This window comes from Loxodonta africana, chromosome 21, assembly GCF_030014295.1.
Source record: "Loxodonta africana isolate mLoxAfr1 chromosome 21, mLoxAfr1.hap2, whole genome shotgun sequence".
Lineage (NCBI taxonomy): Eukaryota > Metazoa > Chordata > Mammalia > Proboscidea > Elephantidae > Loxodonta > Loxodonta africana.
The window spans coordinates 63785076-63798803 of record NC_087362.1 but is presented as its reverse complement, the minus strand read 5'-3'; the positions used below and the strand labels follow the sequence as shown (position 1 = coordinate 63798803).

Below are 13728 nucleotides of genomic sequence, written 5' to 3'. Positions count from 1 at the left end.
CCTCCCTGTTCTGGGACTCCAATCATCCGCAGGTTATCCTTCTTGATAGAGTCCCACATAATTCTTAGGGTTTCTTCATTTTTTTTAATTCTTTTATCTGATTTTTTTTCAGCTATGTTGGTGTTGATTCCCTGGTCCTCCAGATGTCCCAGTCTGCATTCTAATTGCTCAAGTCTGCTCCTCTGACTTCCTAGTGTGTTGTCTAATTCTGTTATTTTATTGTTAATCTTTTGGATTTCTACATGTTGTCTCTCTATGGATTCTTGCAACTTATTAATTTTTCCAGTATGTTCTTGAATAATCTTTTTGAGTTCCTCAACAGTTTTATCAGTGTGTTCCTTGGCTTTTTCTGCAGATATCCTAATTTCATTTGTGATATCATTAAGCATTCTGTAAATTAGTTTTTTATATTCTGTATCTGATAATTCCAAAATTGTATCTTCATTTGGGAAAGATTTTGATTCTTTTGTTTGGGGGGTTGGAGAAGCTGTCATGGTCTGCTTCTTTAAGTGGTTTGATATGGATTGTTGTCTCCGAGCCATCACTGGGAAACTAGTTTTTCCAGAAAATCCGCTAAAAAAAAACTGCAGTCAGATCCCTATCAGAGTTCTCCCTCTGGCTCAGGCTATTCAGATGTTAATGAAGCCGCCTGGGGAGGGTGGGGGAGGGAACAGAGAGATAGGAGAGTAGCACCTCAGAATATAGCCAGAGTTGCTTGTCTTGCTTGGAATGACTGTTATATCTGAGATTCCCGCGGGCGAGTCGCCTATGTGTGCTGGCTGTGTGGAGATTGCCCCCAGGGGGTCTGGCCCGCTGGAGTCACGGTCAGATCCTCCGCTTCCAGCCCCACGCCCAGCGTCAAGGCTCCCCTACTGGGACGGTACACTCTCAACTCCAAAATCAGTCGCTGCCTCCCGGGGACTTCTCGTCCCTCCAGCCGCGTGGCCGTGCCGCCCCCGTGAACCAGGTGGGCCCCCTCCCAGGGTTAGTTCAGATGGGTGGAGTAGCTCCCCGTGCTTGTGCCACGACCAAGTGTCCCGGCTGGAACGCTGTTCTCCCCACTCCAATACCAGTCGCTGCCTCCCGGGGACTTCTCCTACCGGCTGCGTCCCACGCCGCCCGCGCGACCCGGCTGGTCCCCTTCCCGGGGTTAGTTCAGGGGGTGGAGCAACTCTCCGTGTTTATGGCGTACCTGCGAGCAGTCCAAATCCCTGCGGGACGGTTCCCCGGCTCGGATGCTGCTCTTTCTGCTCCAAGATCAGTCACTGCCTCCCGGGGACTTCTCCTACCGGCTGCGTCCCACGCCGCCCGTGGAACCGGCTGGTCCCCCTCCCGGGGTTAGTTCAGGGGGGTGGAGCAGGTCTCTGTGCTTGTGCCGTACCTGACTGGTACGCTGGCTCCAGGCTCTGGAAACTATCGCTGCTTCCCTGTATTAGTTCGTTCTCCGTCTCTAAATCTGTGTTTGTTGTTCACGGTTCGTAGATTGTTATGTATGTGATCGATTCACTTGTTTTTCCGTGTCTTTGTTGTAAGAGGGATCCGAGGTAACGTCTGCCTAGTCCGCCATCTTGGCTCCGCCCTCCCATAGATGCTTTTTAATGCCACCAAAAAAAAAAAAAAAAACAAAACCCCTCTGCTATCGAGTCAATTCTGACTCATAGTGACCCTACAGGACAGAGCAGAACTACCCCACAGGGTTTCCAAGGGGCACCTGGTGGATTTGAACTACTGACTTTTTGAGTAGCAGCTGTAGCGCTTAACCACTATGCCACCAGGGTTTCCTTTAATGCCACAGGACTGGATAAAATCTCTTATGTAGATATCGCTAAAGAGGAAGAGTCGTCTGAGGATTGACTGTTGAGGCACTTCAACATTTAGAGAATGGTCCAGGACAGTGAGAAGAAGGATAAATCAGGAGGAAAACCAAGAAAAGAGGGAGCAAGTACTTAACTGTGTCAAATGCTACTGGGAGAACAGATGGGGACTGAGAATCAGCTGCTAGATATGGCAAAAGGAAAGTCATTGTGGCCTTAACAAGGGTGATTTAAAAAAAATTTTTTTATTATGCTTTAAGTGAAAGTGTACAAATCAAGTCAGTCTCTCATACAAAAATTTATATACACCTTGCTCTATACTCCTATTGCTCTTCCTCTAATGAGACAGCACGCTCCTTCTCTCCACTCTCTATTTTCATGTCCATTTGGCCAGCTTCTGACCCCCTCTGCCGTCTCATCGCCCCTCCAGACAGGAGCTGCCCACATTCTCTCATGTGTCTACTTGATCCAAGAAGCTCACTCTTCACCAATATCATTTTCTATCCCATAGTCCAGTCCAATCCCTGTCTGAGGAGTTGGCTTTGGGAATGGTTCCTGTCTTGGGCTACCACAAGGTCTGGGGACCGTGACCTCTGGGGTCCTTCTAGTCTCAGTCAGACCATTAAGTCTGGTCTTTTCACAATAATAGCAAGGTGGTTTTAATGAGGATAAAAGCTTGACAGAATGAGTTCAGGAAAGAAACAGTGTAAGGAACGGGAGACAATTTAAATAACTTTTCTGAGGTAAACGGGAGCAGAATATTGGGACAAAAGCTGGGGAGAGACACAGGACAGTGGCTGAGGAGAGAGATGGCACCAAGGGGTGGTTTAGATCAAAGTACCAAATTACAAAGCTAACATTTTAAAGGGAAAACACGCACTTTACTCACGCATTTCTATTTAAATCGGAGAGAGTACACTATACCAATATAATTTTAAATATTTGTTACAGAAAAAAAAAGTCATTATTTCAGTTTTTACTACTTACAGAACTCTGACGTGGCAACAGATCCACAAAAGACACCTTCTTATCTACAGGTGTTATACGCCGTCGTGGTTTAGGTGTTGGAGCCTAAGATAAACCAATAGGTCAAACTGAGTATGATGACTATGAAATTTTAAATAATGCATCAGCTATTTTTCTAGGGGGGAGGAGTATTTTCTAAATTTTACAGGGAACTGAAAGTCACTGTTACTTACTACAACTAATGTACTAACAGAAGATGCTGGAGGTAGTCCTTGAACAACTTCTGGCTCTTCACTGAGAATGAAATTTCCTAAGTCTTCAGTTGTTACTGATCCACTTGGAGGAAGGTAGGCAAATTTCCATTTTAATACAACGTGGATGGTGCCTGCAGGATGTTTTTTATGATCTGTTAACTCAAATATTCCTGTCAAATTAAAAAATAATCTTAATTAATACCAGACTGAAGTTTTCTTACCATAAGAATTAAAGAGGAACAAAGACAACTGACCTCTCCTACCCCAACTTTTAAGATAATTTTGGCTTTTAGCCACAACTCAAATGACTAAGAGAATAAAATAAAGACAAAAGAATCTGTGATAGGTTCATCTCTCAAGCAGACTGCTTTCAGAAGTTAAGGCCTCAAAGGTAATACTGACTCAATGATGAGAAAATTAATTTATAAATATTTTAATTCACTGAAATTAAATTCAGAGATTATTCAGAATTCTTAGCCTCCCTTTAAGACATTATTTCAGTTATAACTCAAGTATCAACCTTCATTTTGACTTTAATATTCTTGTAAGATACTTCTCTAAAGAAAAACACATTAAATTTCAAAATTTCAAATGATTTGTATATCTGAAGGAGTCTTTATATTTCTGTATAATTCTATTATAATAAATATATTTTACTAGGATTGGTTAAATTACTCCAAATTCATAGTGGTATGGCAAAAGTTTTCATAAAATAAACTACTGAAAACACGCAGCAGTAACAAAAGCTATCACCTAGCTGAATTTACATTATTGAGTCACAAAATATAATCACTGTACTAGATTTTTAGGTATAAACAATCCCTGACTAAAAAAATAACAGAAACCTATATGTCAAGTGTAACTTTTGCTTAGAAGTATCCTTTACTTGGTACTGGGGCGCTTGATACTTTTTTGAATGGCTAACTGAAAATAAAATTCCAGACTTTAAGCAGAACAAACGGATATAGTTGGAATATAAACCAAAAACCAAATCCAGTGCCGTCGGGTCGATTCCGACTCATAGTGACCCTACAGGACAGAGTAGAACTGCCCCACAGAGTTTCCAAGGAGTGCCTGGAGGATTCGAACTGCCGACCCTTTGGTTAGCAGCTGTAGTACTTAACCGCTACGCCACCAGGGTTTTCATAGTTGGAATATGGAGAGGTGATAAGCATCTATTACAGTCATAGGAGGACTTTCAGTATGGCTGAGTGAGAAGCTTGGCAAATCTTTTCCGTAAAGTGCAAAGATAAAACTGCAAAAAAATCGTCCAAAACAGCCATTTAAGTACTTCGCAAATTGATGAAAGGTGTACAACAAATTGAGAACATTTAAGAAAGTCTGAATCTCAGTAAGAACAGTGGAAATCTACGGGACTGCTCTCATCCTTTCTTCTCTCCCCCAGCTCCATGGTGCAGAAGTTGTATCAGGGTGAAGTAGGCTATGAAGACTGGCGACCTCTGCTGGAGGAGGCTGACTTTATTTGGAGCACAGAGCAAATAGTTTCAAGGCCAGAAGCATCGTTAAAAACAATAGCAATTTCAGTGGTAAAAAATCTGGAAAGACTAAGATCGCAGCCATCCTGAGGTCTCAACGCTGGTTGGGGGAAGCAAAAGATTAGAACGGTACTCAAAAATTTAACAAGGAGATCCAGGGACGAGAAATTCAAAGTGGGCCTTGATAAAGAGTCTGTTCTACGTAATGCTGGTCTGGGAGGCTATGAGCATGCACAAAGCTGTGTGCATGCTTAGAAGGGACCGAAGAGGACCCTAGTAAGCTGCTTGTAGCTGGCTGAAGAAACCTTGTGACTGCAGAAAGTAAAAGCTGAGACTGAACTTTGAACACATTCCCCAAGGCACACACAGACCAACTGGCAAAAGTGGAAGCCTATAGGCTCAAGATGGTTAGGTACAACCTTTGACCAATCATTGGCTGACCACTAAATTATGCTGACCGAGGCTTAAAATTAAAAATGAAAATAAAACAAAATATCCAATTTTCAACAACAAAAAAATTATGAGACATGCAAAGAAACAGGAAAATGTGATATACACATACTCATAAAACGAGTCAACAGAAACTCTCTGAGGGAGGCCTAGATGTTAAACTTATTGACAAAGACCTAAGAGCAGCTATTACAAATATATTCAAAGAACTAAAAGAAACCATGCTTAAAGAATTAAAGGAAAGTATGATGACAATAACTTATCAAAAACTATCAAATACAGATAGAAATTATAAAAAAGAATGAAATAGAACTTCTGGAGCTGAAAAGTACAGTTACTGAAATAAAAAAAAAATCACTAAGATTTATAAAAGCAATTATTACAACACTGTACTGCTGGGTTTATAATATATATCGGCATACTACAGACATACATATGACAATAACAGCACAGAGGAGGAGGAGGAGAAAATGGAATTCTATTTGAGCAGAATTTCTATATTTAGTATTAATTTTAAGTAGACTGTGATAAATTAAGATGCATACTGTAATCCCTACAACTATAACTCAAAAAATGTACTACCTTCGGGCCAAAGTTACAAGATTATCTGGGACAGTTAGGAAGATTAGAAACAAACAAATCATTTTCACAACATGGAGGTACAATTTTGGTTTTTTCAAGATTATAGATTCAAGAACAGAGGCTTACCTGAGATACACCTGTCATGTGCCAGTGAAATTAAAGGCACACTGACTTTTCCTATGTAAATATTCTCCTGAGTATCACTATCATCAAACACATAAAAACTCAGAGACTCTGATTTAAGGTATCGGTCCAAATCCACATTCATCGGCACTGGGAAACACATATGATCATCAAACTGTGGGTCGTTGGTACTGGGAATGATGGCTGTATCATGGTCTGCAAAATCAAAAAACTTGTACACAACATACGGGTATGGCTGCAGGTGGCTTGTTCGGGACTGCAGGTGGTTGCAACATCTTATTGTAATGTGAAGTTCATTTAAGTTGCCATCTGTGGAATCTGTAGAACTGAGCTGAGCAGTTTTAGGTGCTTGCTGACTTAACTGGAAAAAGACATATTTAAATCACAGTAATAATACAATTAAAAAATAAACAGCAGTGCCAACCCCCCAAGCAAAAATAATTTTGTAAGTGTACGAAGTTGAATATTTTCACTTCATATTGCATCTCTCAGTAACAAAGACTCTTGATTTTTATTCGAAATCAATGTTCTTCAGAACATCTGTGAACAAATGATTCTGTGCTAGTAGGAACAAACATGAAAGACAGCCTACATTTGGAGTTTGGTGCTATAACAACAACAACAACAAAAACACAAACCAAGAAAAAAATCCTGATTTTTAAAAATTTTATCCAATAACTAAAGAGTAAAGTGAACAGATGGGTCCAAAGATAAATGTCCTCTAGTTTACAATTTTATCATGAGCTAATCCTTTCAGTGATTCTGATCATATCCCATTCTTAAGTGAGAATCCAATGAATTTGGTGAGGGCCACCCAGACCGATGATTTTGTTAGACCTGGGTTGGCCATCATTCTGAACTGCTGGGGTTTTAGAAAAGCAGATACCCGAGGTGCCAAGCTTAGGCTGTATAAAACCAAAAAAACCAAACCCACTGCCACTGAGTCGATTCCAAGTCATAGCCACCATATAGGACCGAGCAGAACTGTCCCATATGGTTTCCAAGGAGCGCCTGGTAGATTTGAACTGCCGAACTTTTGGTTAGCACCCATAGCTCTTACCCTCCATGCTACCAGGGTTTCCTTAGGCTGTATACCAAAGTCCAAATGCTACCAGAACAAGAGAAGAGAGTTTGAGATAAACCTTGGAGGGGAAAGCTATATAAAGTACCCCCTCCTCTTCGCCCCTTAAATTTAACCACAGAAGCTGAAATTCCACCAATAAATGACTCAATCAAGCCAGAAACTGGGAGTCTGAAAACCTTTAAACTACAAAACTAAATAAATAATCTGGTCTTTCAATTTTTAATGCTCACTTCCCAAAGTGTGTTCCGAAGAATACCAGTCCTGAAAGATGGTCTCTGGGAAAAGGGTGCCATTGTTTCTTAAGTTTGGGAATCGGTGTTGTATTAGCCAAAAAAACCAAACCAAACCACTGCTGTCAAGTCGATTCCGACTCATAGCAATCGTACAGGACAAAGGAGAACTGTCCCCATAGTGTTTCCGAGGCTATAAATCTTTACAGAAGCAGAATGCCACATTTATCTCTCATGGAGCAGCTAGTGGGTTCGAACTGCTGACCTTTCAGTTAGCAGCTGAGCACTTTAACCACTGTACCACCAGGGCTCCTTTTAGTCAAGGTTCTTTAATTGAAAGTTATAGAAACCAACTCTATCTAGAATAAAAAACAAAAAAGTGACTTTAATATAAGGCTATAGGGATAGTTCATGGAACTGTGAAGGAGGAATGTGGTTGGGTTTTAGAAAGGTAGTGCGACTGGAAAACCATCAGAAATTTACACTCTGGTGTCTATTTCTTTCTATATGCTTGCTCATTATCCTCTCTCCAGACCCATTTTATTTCCTTTGGTTGTTAACATAGTAGAAAATGGCTAACCCAAAGCTCCCAATTTTACATGTTCAGGCAACCAGAAATCTTGCTTGCTCTTGATCCAAGAGAGGGCAGAATCTGATTGGCCCAACTGGGGTCAGATGGATATTCCTGAATGATTAGGTATGACTAGGTGGGAAAGTTCCAAAGAAAGAGGGTAAGATAATTATGACTTGAGTAAACATTCCAAAATGTTTCTACTATATTCTATCCCTGTCACTCAACTTAAGTGCATAGTTTACGCTTCCTTTTGAGATTCACATTATACATGAGAAGTCCTGAAGTCAAGAATCCTATTTATCTTTGCTCAATTCAGTGCTCTCTGCAGTCAATGGATCATGGAATTCTTTTGGAAATAATGGCCATTAAAGACACCATGGAGCATAGTTTGGAAAACGCTGTCCTTAGGAGTTGTATTTAAACTCTCAGTTCTTAGCAAGAGGATTTTTTTTTCCATTTTATATTCTACTTTGGATTTCAGAAACCTAAAATGAAGAAACTGAAAGGACAATAACTGATACTCCAATAATAACTATTTATTTCCTTAGCAGCAGGAATTATAACAAAAGTCGTTTGATGTGTATATTGCAACTATATTTTTAAGTATCCTGGGTAGTACAAGGGAGTTCCTTTGTGGTGACAGAACAGCTCTGTACTTGATTGTGGTGGTGGTTACATGGTTACACGAATTGATACACGTGATATAACTGCACGGAACTACACACACACACACACACGTTTGTTTGTGAAGATGGTGAAATCTGAATAAAGTCTGTAGTCTAGTTAATAGTGTTGTAACAATGTCAGTTTCCTGGTTTTGATATTGAACTATAGTTATGTAAGATGTTACAACTGAAAGGATGGTACAGGGGACCTCTCTGTACTATTTTTGCGACTTCCCGTCAATCTATAATTATTTCAAAATAAAAACTTAAAAAAGTTTTGAAAAAACCCCATATGGTGGCTGTGGAAGAGAATGGTTTCAATTTAAAGCATGATATATAAATATAAAATTTTTTGTGTCATAAAAGGGTCTTAAAGTCAAACAAGCTTACCCATTGCATTTTCTCTGGTCCCTTAAAATTGGATGTTATATATCCCAGAGCTTTTGCTCGTTCTCGATAAAGTCGAATCGCTTGATCCATGGGAACTCTTAAGCGGAACCAGTATTCCACTGTGCCAAAATTTGGGATGTCTCCTTTAGTTCCTACAAATCAATACATAACCCAATGTTAAAACCATCCCATAAGTTAAAATATATACTAATAAAAAGACATCAATGGTATTAAGCATTAAAACTAAAATTTTTATACTGAGTAAAATATGTGACTTGCACAAATGATGTGTGACTGGCAAATAACAGAGATGAAGGAAATAAAGTTACTTCTGCAAGTATGAGTTGCACTGTATGTTAAATATTATATTACCTATGTCAAGCTATATTTGAGATATTCCAATTTATACTATTTCCAGCCTTCTGGAGTATGAGGAAGAATCTAAACATTTTATCAAATACTCCACAGATTCTTTTGATGTGGCGGTACTTTTTTCTTTTTTTTTTTTCACCAAGTTTCACTCAATGTAGTCTGACAGATATAATATGAAACCCCCAAATTGTAAATAGGACATTCCATATTCTAATTCAACTTTCAATAAATCTTTGGCACTTTCCCACTTCTCTACTGTACCACAAGTAGAAGAAAAAATGCCACAGCTATGCCAAATACATACGGTATGCAATATACCCTGGCATGTTGTTTGCCCTACATACCAAGTCTCAGTTCTTGGCCACCTTCTCTTCTCACTCTCTATGTGATATTATCTAGGCCCAAGGCTTAAAATATATTACATATGCCAATGACTTCCCCTTGTACATCTCCATTCACGGCTGTCGGACTTGTATATACAATTGCTTACCTCCGCTGCTAATCTAAGGGTCGGTGGTTCAAACTTACCCAGCAGCTCTACAGGAGGAAGATATGGTGATCTGCTCCCGTAAAGATTACAGCCAAGAAAACCCTATGGGGCAGTTCTACTCTGTCATGTGGGGTCGCCATGAGTCAAATCCATCATCAACAACAACAACAACCTCACATCTCCATTTGGATGTCTAATAGGCAGGCCAATCTTAACTTGTCTAAACAGAATTCGTGATTGTCTTCCTCAGACTTGTTCCTCTCCCAGTCTTCCCCAGCTCAATAGATGGTATCACCATTCTCCTGGTTGCTCATGTCAAAAATTCTTGCCTCCTCTCTTCCCTTGTTACCCCACATTCAAATGATAAGCAAGTCTTAAAGGAAGAGTTAAGAAAATATGTACTGAACATGACCGCTTCTCCTTTTCTCTTTCACTACCATTTTAATCCAAGCCACCCCCATCTTCCCACAGATTAATGCAACAGCCTGATAATGCTCCTGTTTTCCCTCTTGCCCCCTAGACAGTATTCTTCCTACAGGACCCAGAGTGATGTTTCTAACATCTATGTGCAATCATGTCACTTCTCTGCTCAAAACCCTCCATTAACTTTGATCGTTTTGGAAAAAAAAAAAAAAAATCCAAGCTCCTTACCATGACCTACGAGGCTCTATAGTATGAATGGGTCCCTGCCTATTGCTTTGATCTCTGCTCTAGCCACCTGGTATTCCTCCAACACGTCAAGTTGGTTCTGCCCTCAGGTCTCTGTATTTGTTGTTTCCTCTGCATGAAACATTCTTCCACTGGATCCTGGCATGGGTCCTCATTCAGGCCTTTACCAATGTCACTCTCACAGGGAAGCCCTTATCTGAATTAGCAATTTTTCCTCTCTCTCTGTAGACTCTTGTCTTGATTAATTTTTTCATACACACACACACAATTTGTTTTATTGCCTATCTTCCCCTCTAGAAGGTAAGTTCCACAAGGGCAGGGGCTTTGTCTAATTTAAGTACGCCTGTTTTTCCAGTGCCTAGTAACATGATAACCTCTCAAAAAATATTTGGTGAGTATACTAAAATTAATGTTCAATCAGACAAGGGTACCAATTTGGTAAATAAACATTGGCAGTTATACGTTAAAAAAAACAGCTTTTATGACACCAAAGGCATGAGCAACAAAAGAAAAAAAATAGATAAATTAGATTTCATCAAAATAAAACCTGTGTGCATCAGTAGGTTTTGAAATCAAGAAATTAAAGTGAGAACCCACAGAATGTGAGAGAATATTTGGGAACCGTATATCTGATAAGGGTCTAATATACAAAGTAAATAAAAAACTTCTATAACTCTACAACAAAAAGATAAACAATCCAATTAAAAAAAGGCAAAAGACTTGAATAGACATTTCTCTAAAGAAGATATACAAATGGACAATGGGCACATGAAAAGATGCTCAACGTCATTAGCCATTAGGAAAATACAAATCAAAACCACAATGAGATGCCACTTCACCACCAGTAGGGTGGCTATTATCAGAAGAAGTGAAAATAAGTGTTGGCAAGGATGTGGAGAAACTGGAATGCTCTTCCACTGCTGGTGGGATTTTAAAATGGTGCAGCCACTGTGGAAAACAGTTTGGCAGTTCCTCAAAAACTTAAACACAGAACTACTATATGATACAGAAATTCTACTCCTAGGTATATACACAAAAGACTTGAAAGTAGGGGCTGAAACAGATGGTTGTACACCAGTGTTTGCTGCAGCATTTTTCACAATAGCCAAAAAGCAGAAATAACCCATGTCTTACCAAAAAGCAGAAATAACCCGTGTCTCTCAACAGATGCAATGGATAAACAAAATGTGGCAAATCCATACAATGGAATATTACTCAGCTATAAAGATAAATGAAATTCTGATATATGCTACAATGTAAAATTTTTTTTTTTTTTTTTTTGGTGAAAACATGCTAAGTAAAGTTATGTCAGACACAAAAGTGCACGATCCCACTTATATAAAATATCTAAATAGACAATTGCATAGAGACAAAAGTTTTTTAGCGGTTACCAGGGACAAAGGAGAGGGGGAAAGGGGCAGTTATTGCAAAAGGTACTGAGTTTTTGTTTGGGGTGATGGAAAATTTTTGGAAATAGATAGTGGTGATAGTTGCCCAGAATGGGGAATATAATTTACACAACTGAATTGAACACTTAAAAAATGATTAAAATGGCAGTTTTTTGTTATGTTTTATCACAATTGAAAAAAAAAAAGCCATTGTACTGACATCATCAATGACATTTAAGAGAACCCAGTCAACTCTCGGCAGCTAAATTAAGGAATGCTCTCCTTACCCTACACACACACACACACACACACACACACACAAAATAAAAAAACACACTGCCGTCGAGTCGATTCTGGCTCATAGTGACCGTATAGGACAGGGCAGAACTGCCCCATAGAGTTTCCAAGGGGCACCTGGAGGATTTGAACTGCCAACCTCTTGGTTAGCAGCCGTAGCACTTAACCACTACGCCACCAGGGTTTCCCTACAGACACTTTTAATTTCTAAGAGAAGACACTAATGTATTAATTTCTAAGAGAAGACACTAATGTAGAACCATATTAATGCATAAGTCAAATTAGAAATTCATATGTAAAAATTTTATAGGATTGTACTTACCAACCAAACTTGCTGTGCAACATATTCGACTGCTTTTTTCTAGAATTTCATGGAATCTCAATTGACATGCTGCAATTGTTTCATAATCTGTGCTGTAAGCTTGGTGGACCTCAAGAGTGATAGTATTCTTCTGAATGTATTGCAAAAATAAGTCATTCACATGGACAAGATACTGAGAAGTGAAGTTATATTCTGGGTGAAGGCCTTGTACTATGGGAGTTGTCTGTAGTTCAAAATCATAGAAAGCATAGGTACAGAAAGTGACTGGTTCTTTATCTCCAGATGCCTGGAAAACTTCAGAAGAAAAGGTTACTTTGTTGATATGGATTTCAAATAGATTTTCACCTCGTTCTAAGTGGATGGTTTCATCAAATTCATCGACAGAGTCATCTGGCATGATTTCTGGTTTAAATTTGTACTGCTTGGTGCCATAGGCAATATCCTTTAATTGGGCTGCAAGAGAAGATACACAGTTCAGAGATTTTTAAATATTGACATATGAAGACACAAACTGGCTTTTGAAGTGGTAGGAAGTCTGCAAGAGTGCTTTTTGTGAATAGTCTCAATCTTAACTTCTTTGACCACACACTACTTTTCTGTACACAATACAGTACTATGTAGAAACCTACCATTTATTTTTACATTATTTAACAGTGTAAGTGGTAATATACTCCTAAACTAAGGAAAAAGAAAAAAGGCCTTTGAGTGAATAGCTGAGGTAAATATTTGGATATTTACTTATTCCTCAGCCTCTGTTATTTTCATTATCTTCTCTCCTATACTCACGTTCTCTTTCCAGTGGCTCCTATCCTTCACCATATGAAGATATATCCTTTTCTAATTTGGGGGGTGATATTGTTGTTAGGTGCTGTCAAATTGGTTCTATCTAATAGCGACTCTACAGGACAGGGTAGAAGTGCCCCATAGTGCTTCCAAGGAGTGGCTGGTGGATTTGAACTGCCAACCTTTTGCTTAGCAGCTGAGCTGTTTCACAAGTGTATACATAAGCCAAAACTGATGAAATTATAGTTTAAACATGTGCAACTAAAAGAATGTTAAGTCTACCTCTACAAAGCTTTTTCAAATAAAGGATAATTCCCTTTCTAGATACATTTATTCCCTCTCATGTCAGACCCAAATTTCTAGAAAGAGTAACGTATTCTTGTATCTCTGACTCCTCATTTAACAGACACGCTTCAGGCACCTGCAAACAGCACCTGTCTTACCCTTTCTGTGAAACTACTCCGGAAAGGGCCCACAATAACCAGTTGACTGCTAGATCCAACGGACTTTCTTTGCTTTATTTGACACCGATGACTACTTTCCCTTTTGTAAACTTCTATTCTACCTTGGCTTCTGTGGCCTCATCTCCCCCTATCTCTTTTTTTTATCCTGTCAGGGTTTCTCTTTCTGTGCTAGTTTGCTGGGCTGTTTTTAATCCTCTTCTTAGTCTACATATTCTCATGGGTGACCTCATCCACTTCTATGACTTCTGCTACTATCAATATGCTGAAGACTTCCGTATTTTTTAAAAATTTTAT

At 39.2% G+C, this 13728-nt stretch overlaps 1 protein-coding gene across 6 annotated transcripts in view; it reads right to left on the bottom strand.

Moving 5' to 3' along the window:
- RPGRIP1L (RPGRIP1 like) overlaps nucleotides 1–13728 on the bottom strand; it is a 125366-nt gene that overhangs the window by 51283 nt on the left and 60355 nt on the right. For 5 of the 6 annotated variants that reach the window (XM_023555590.2, XM_064274028.1, XM_010596084.3 and 2 more), the window contains 5 exons: nucleotides 12188–12640; nucleotides 8650–8801; nucleotides 5689–6067; nucleotides 3014–3204; nucleotides 2802–2885 (listed from right to left, as the gene is read on the bottom strand). In XM_023555590.2, the coding sequence (XP_023411358.2) occupies nucleotides 2802–2885; nucleotides 3014–3204; nucleotides 5689–6067; nucleotides 8650–8801; nucleotides 12188–12640 (1259 nt within the window). The remainder of the gene's footprint in view (nucleotides 1–2801; nucleotides 2886–3013; nucleotides 3205–5688; nucleotides 6068–8649; nucleotides 8802–12187; nucleotides 12641–13728) is intronic. The other variant, XM_010596083.3, reaches the window with a different exon arrangement.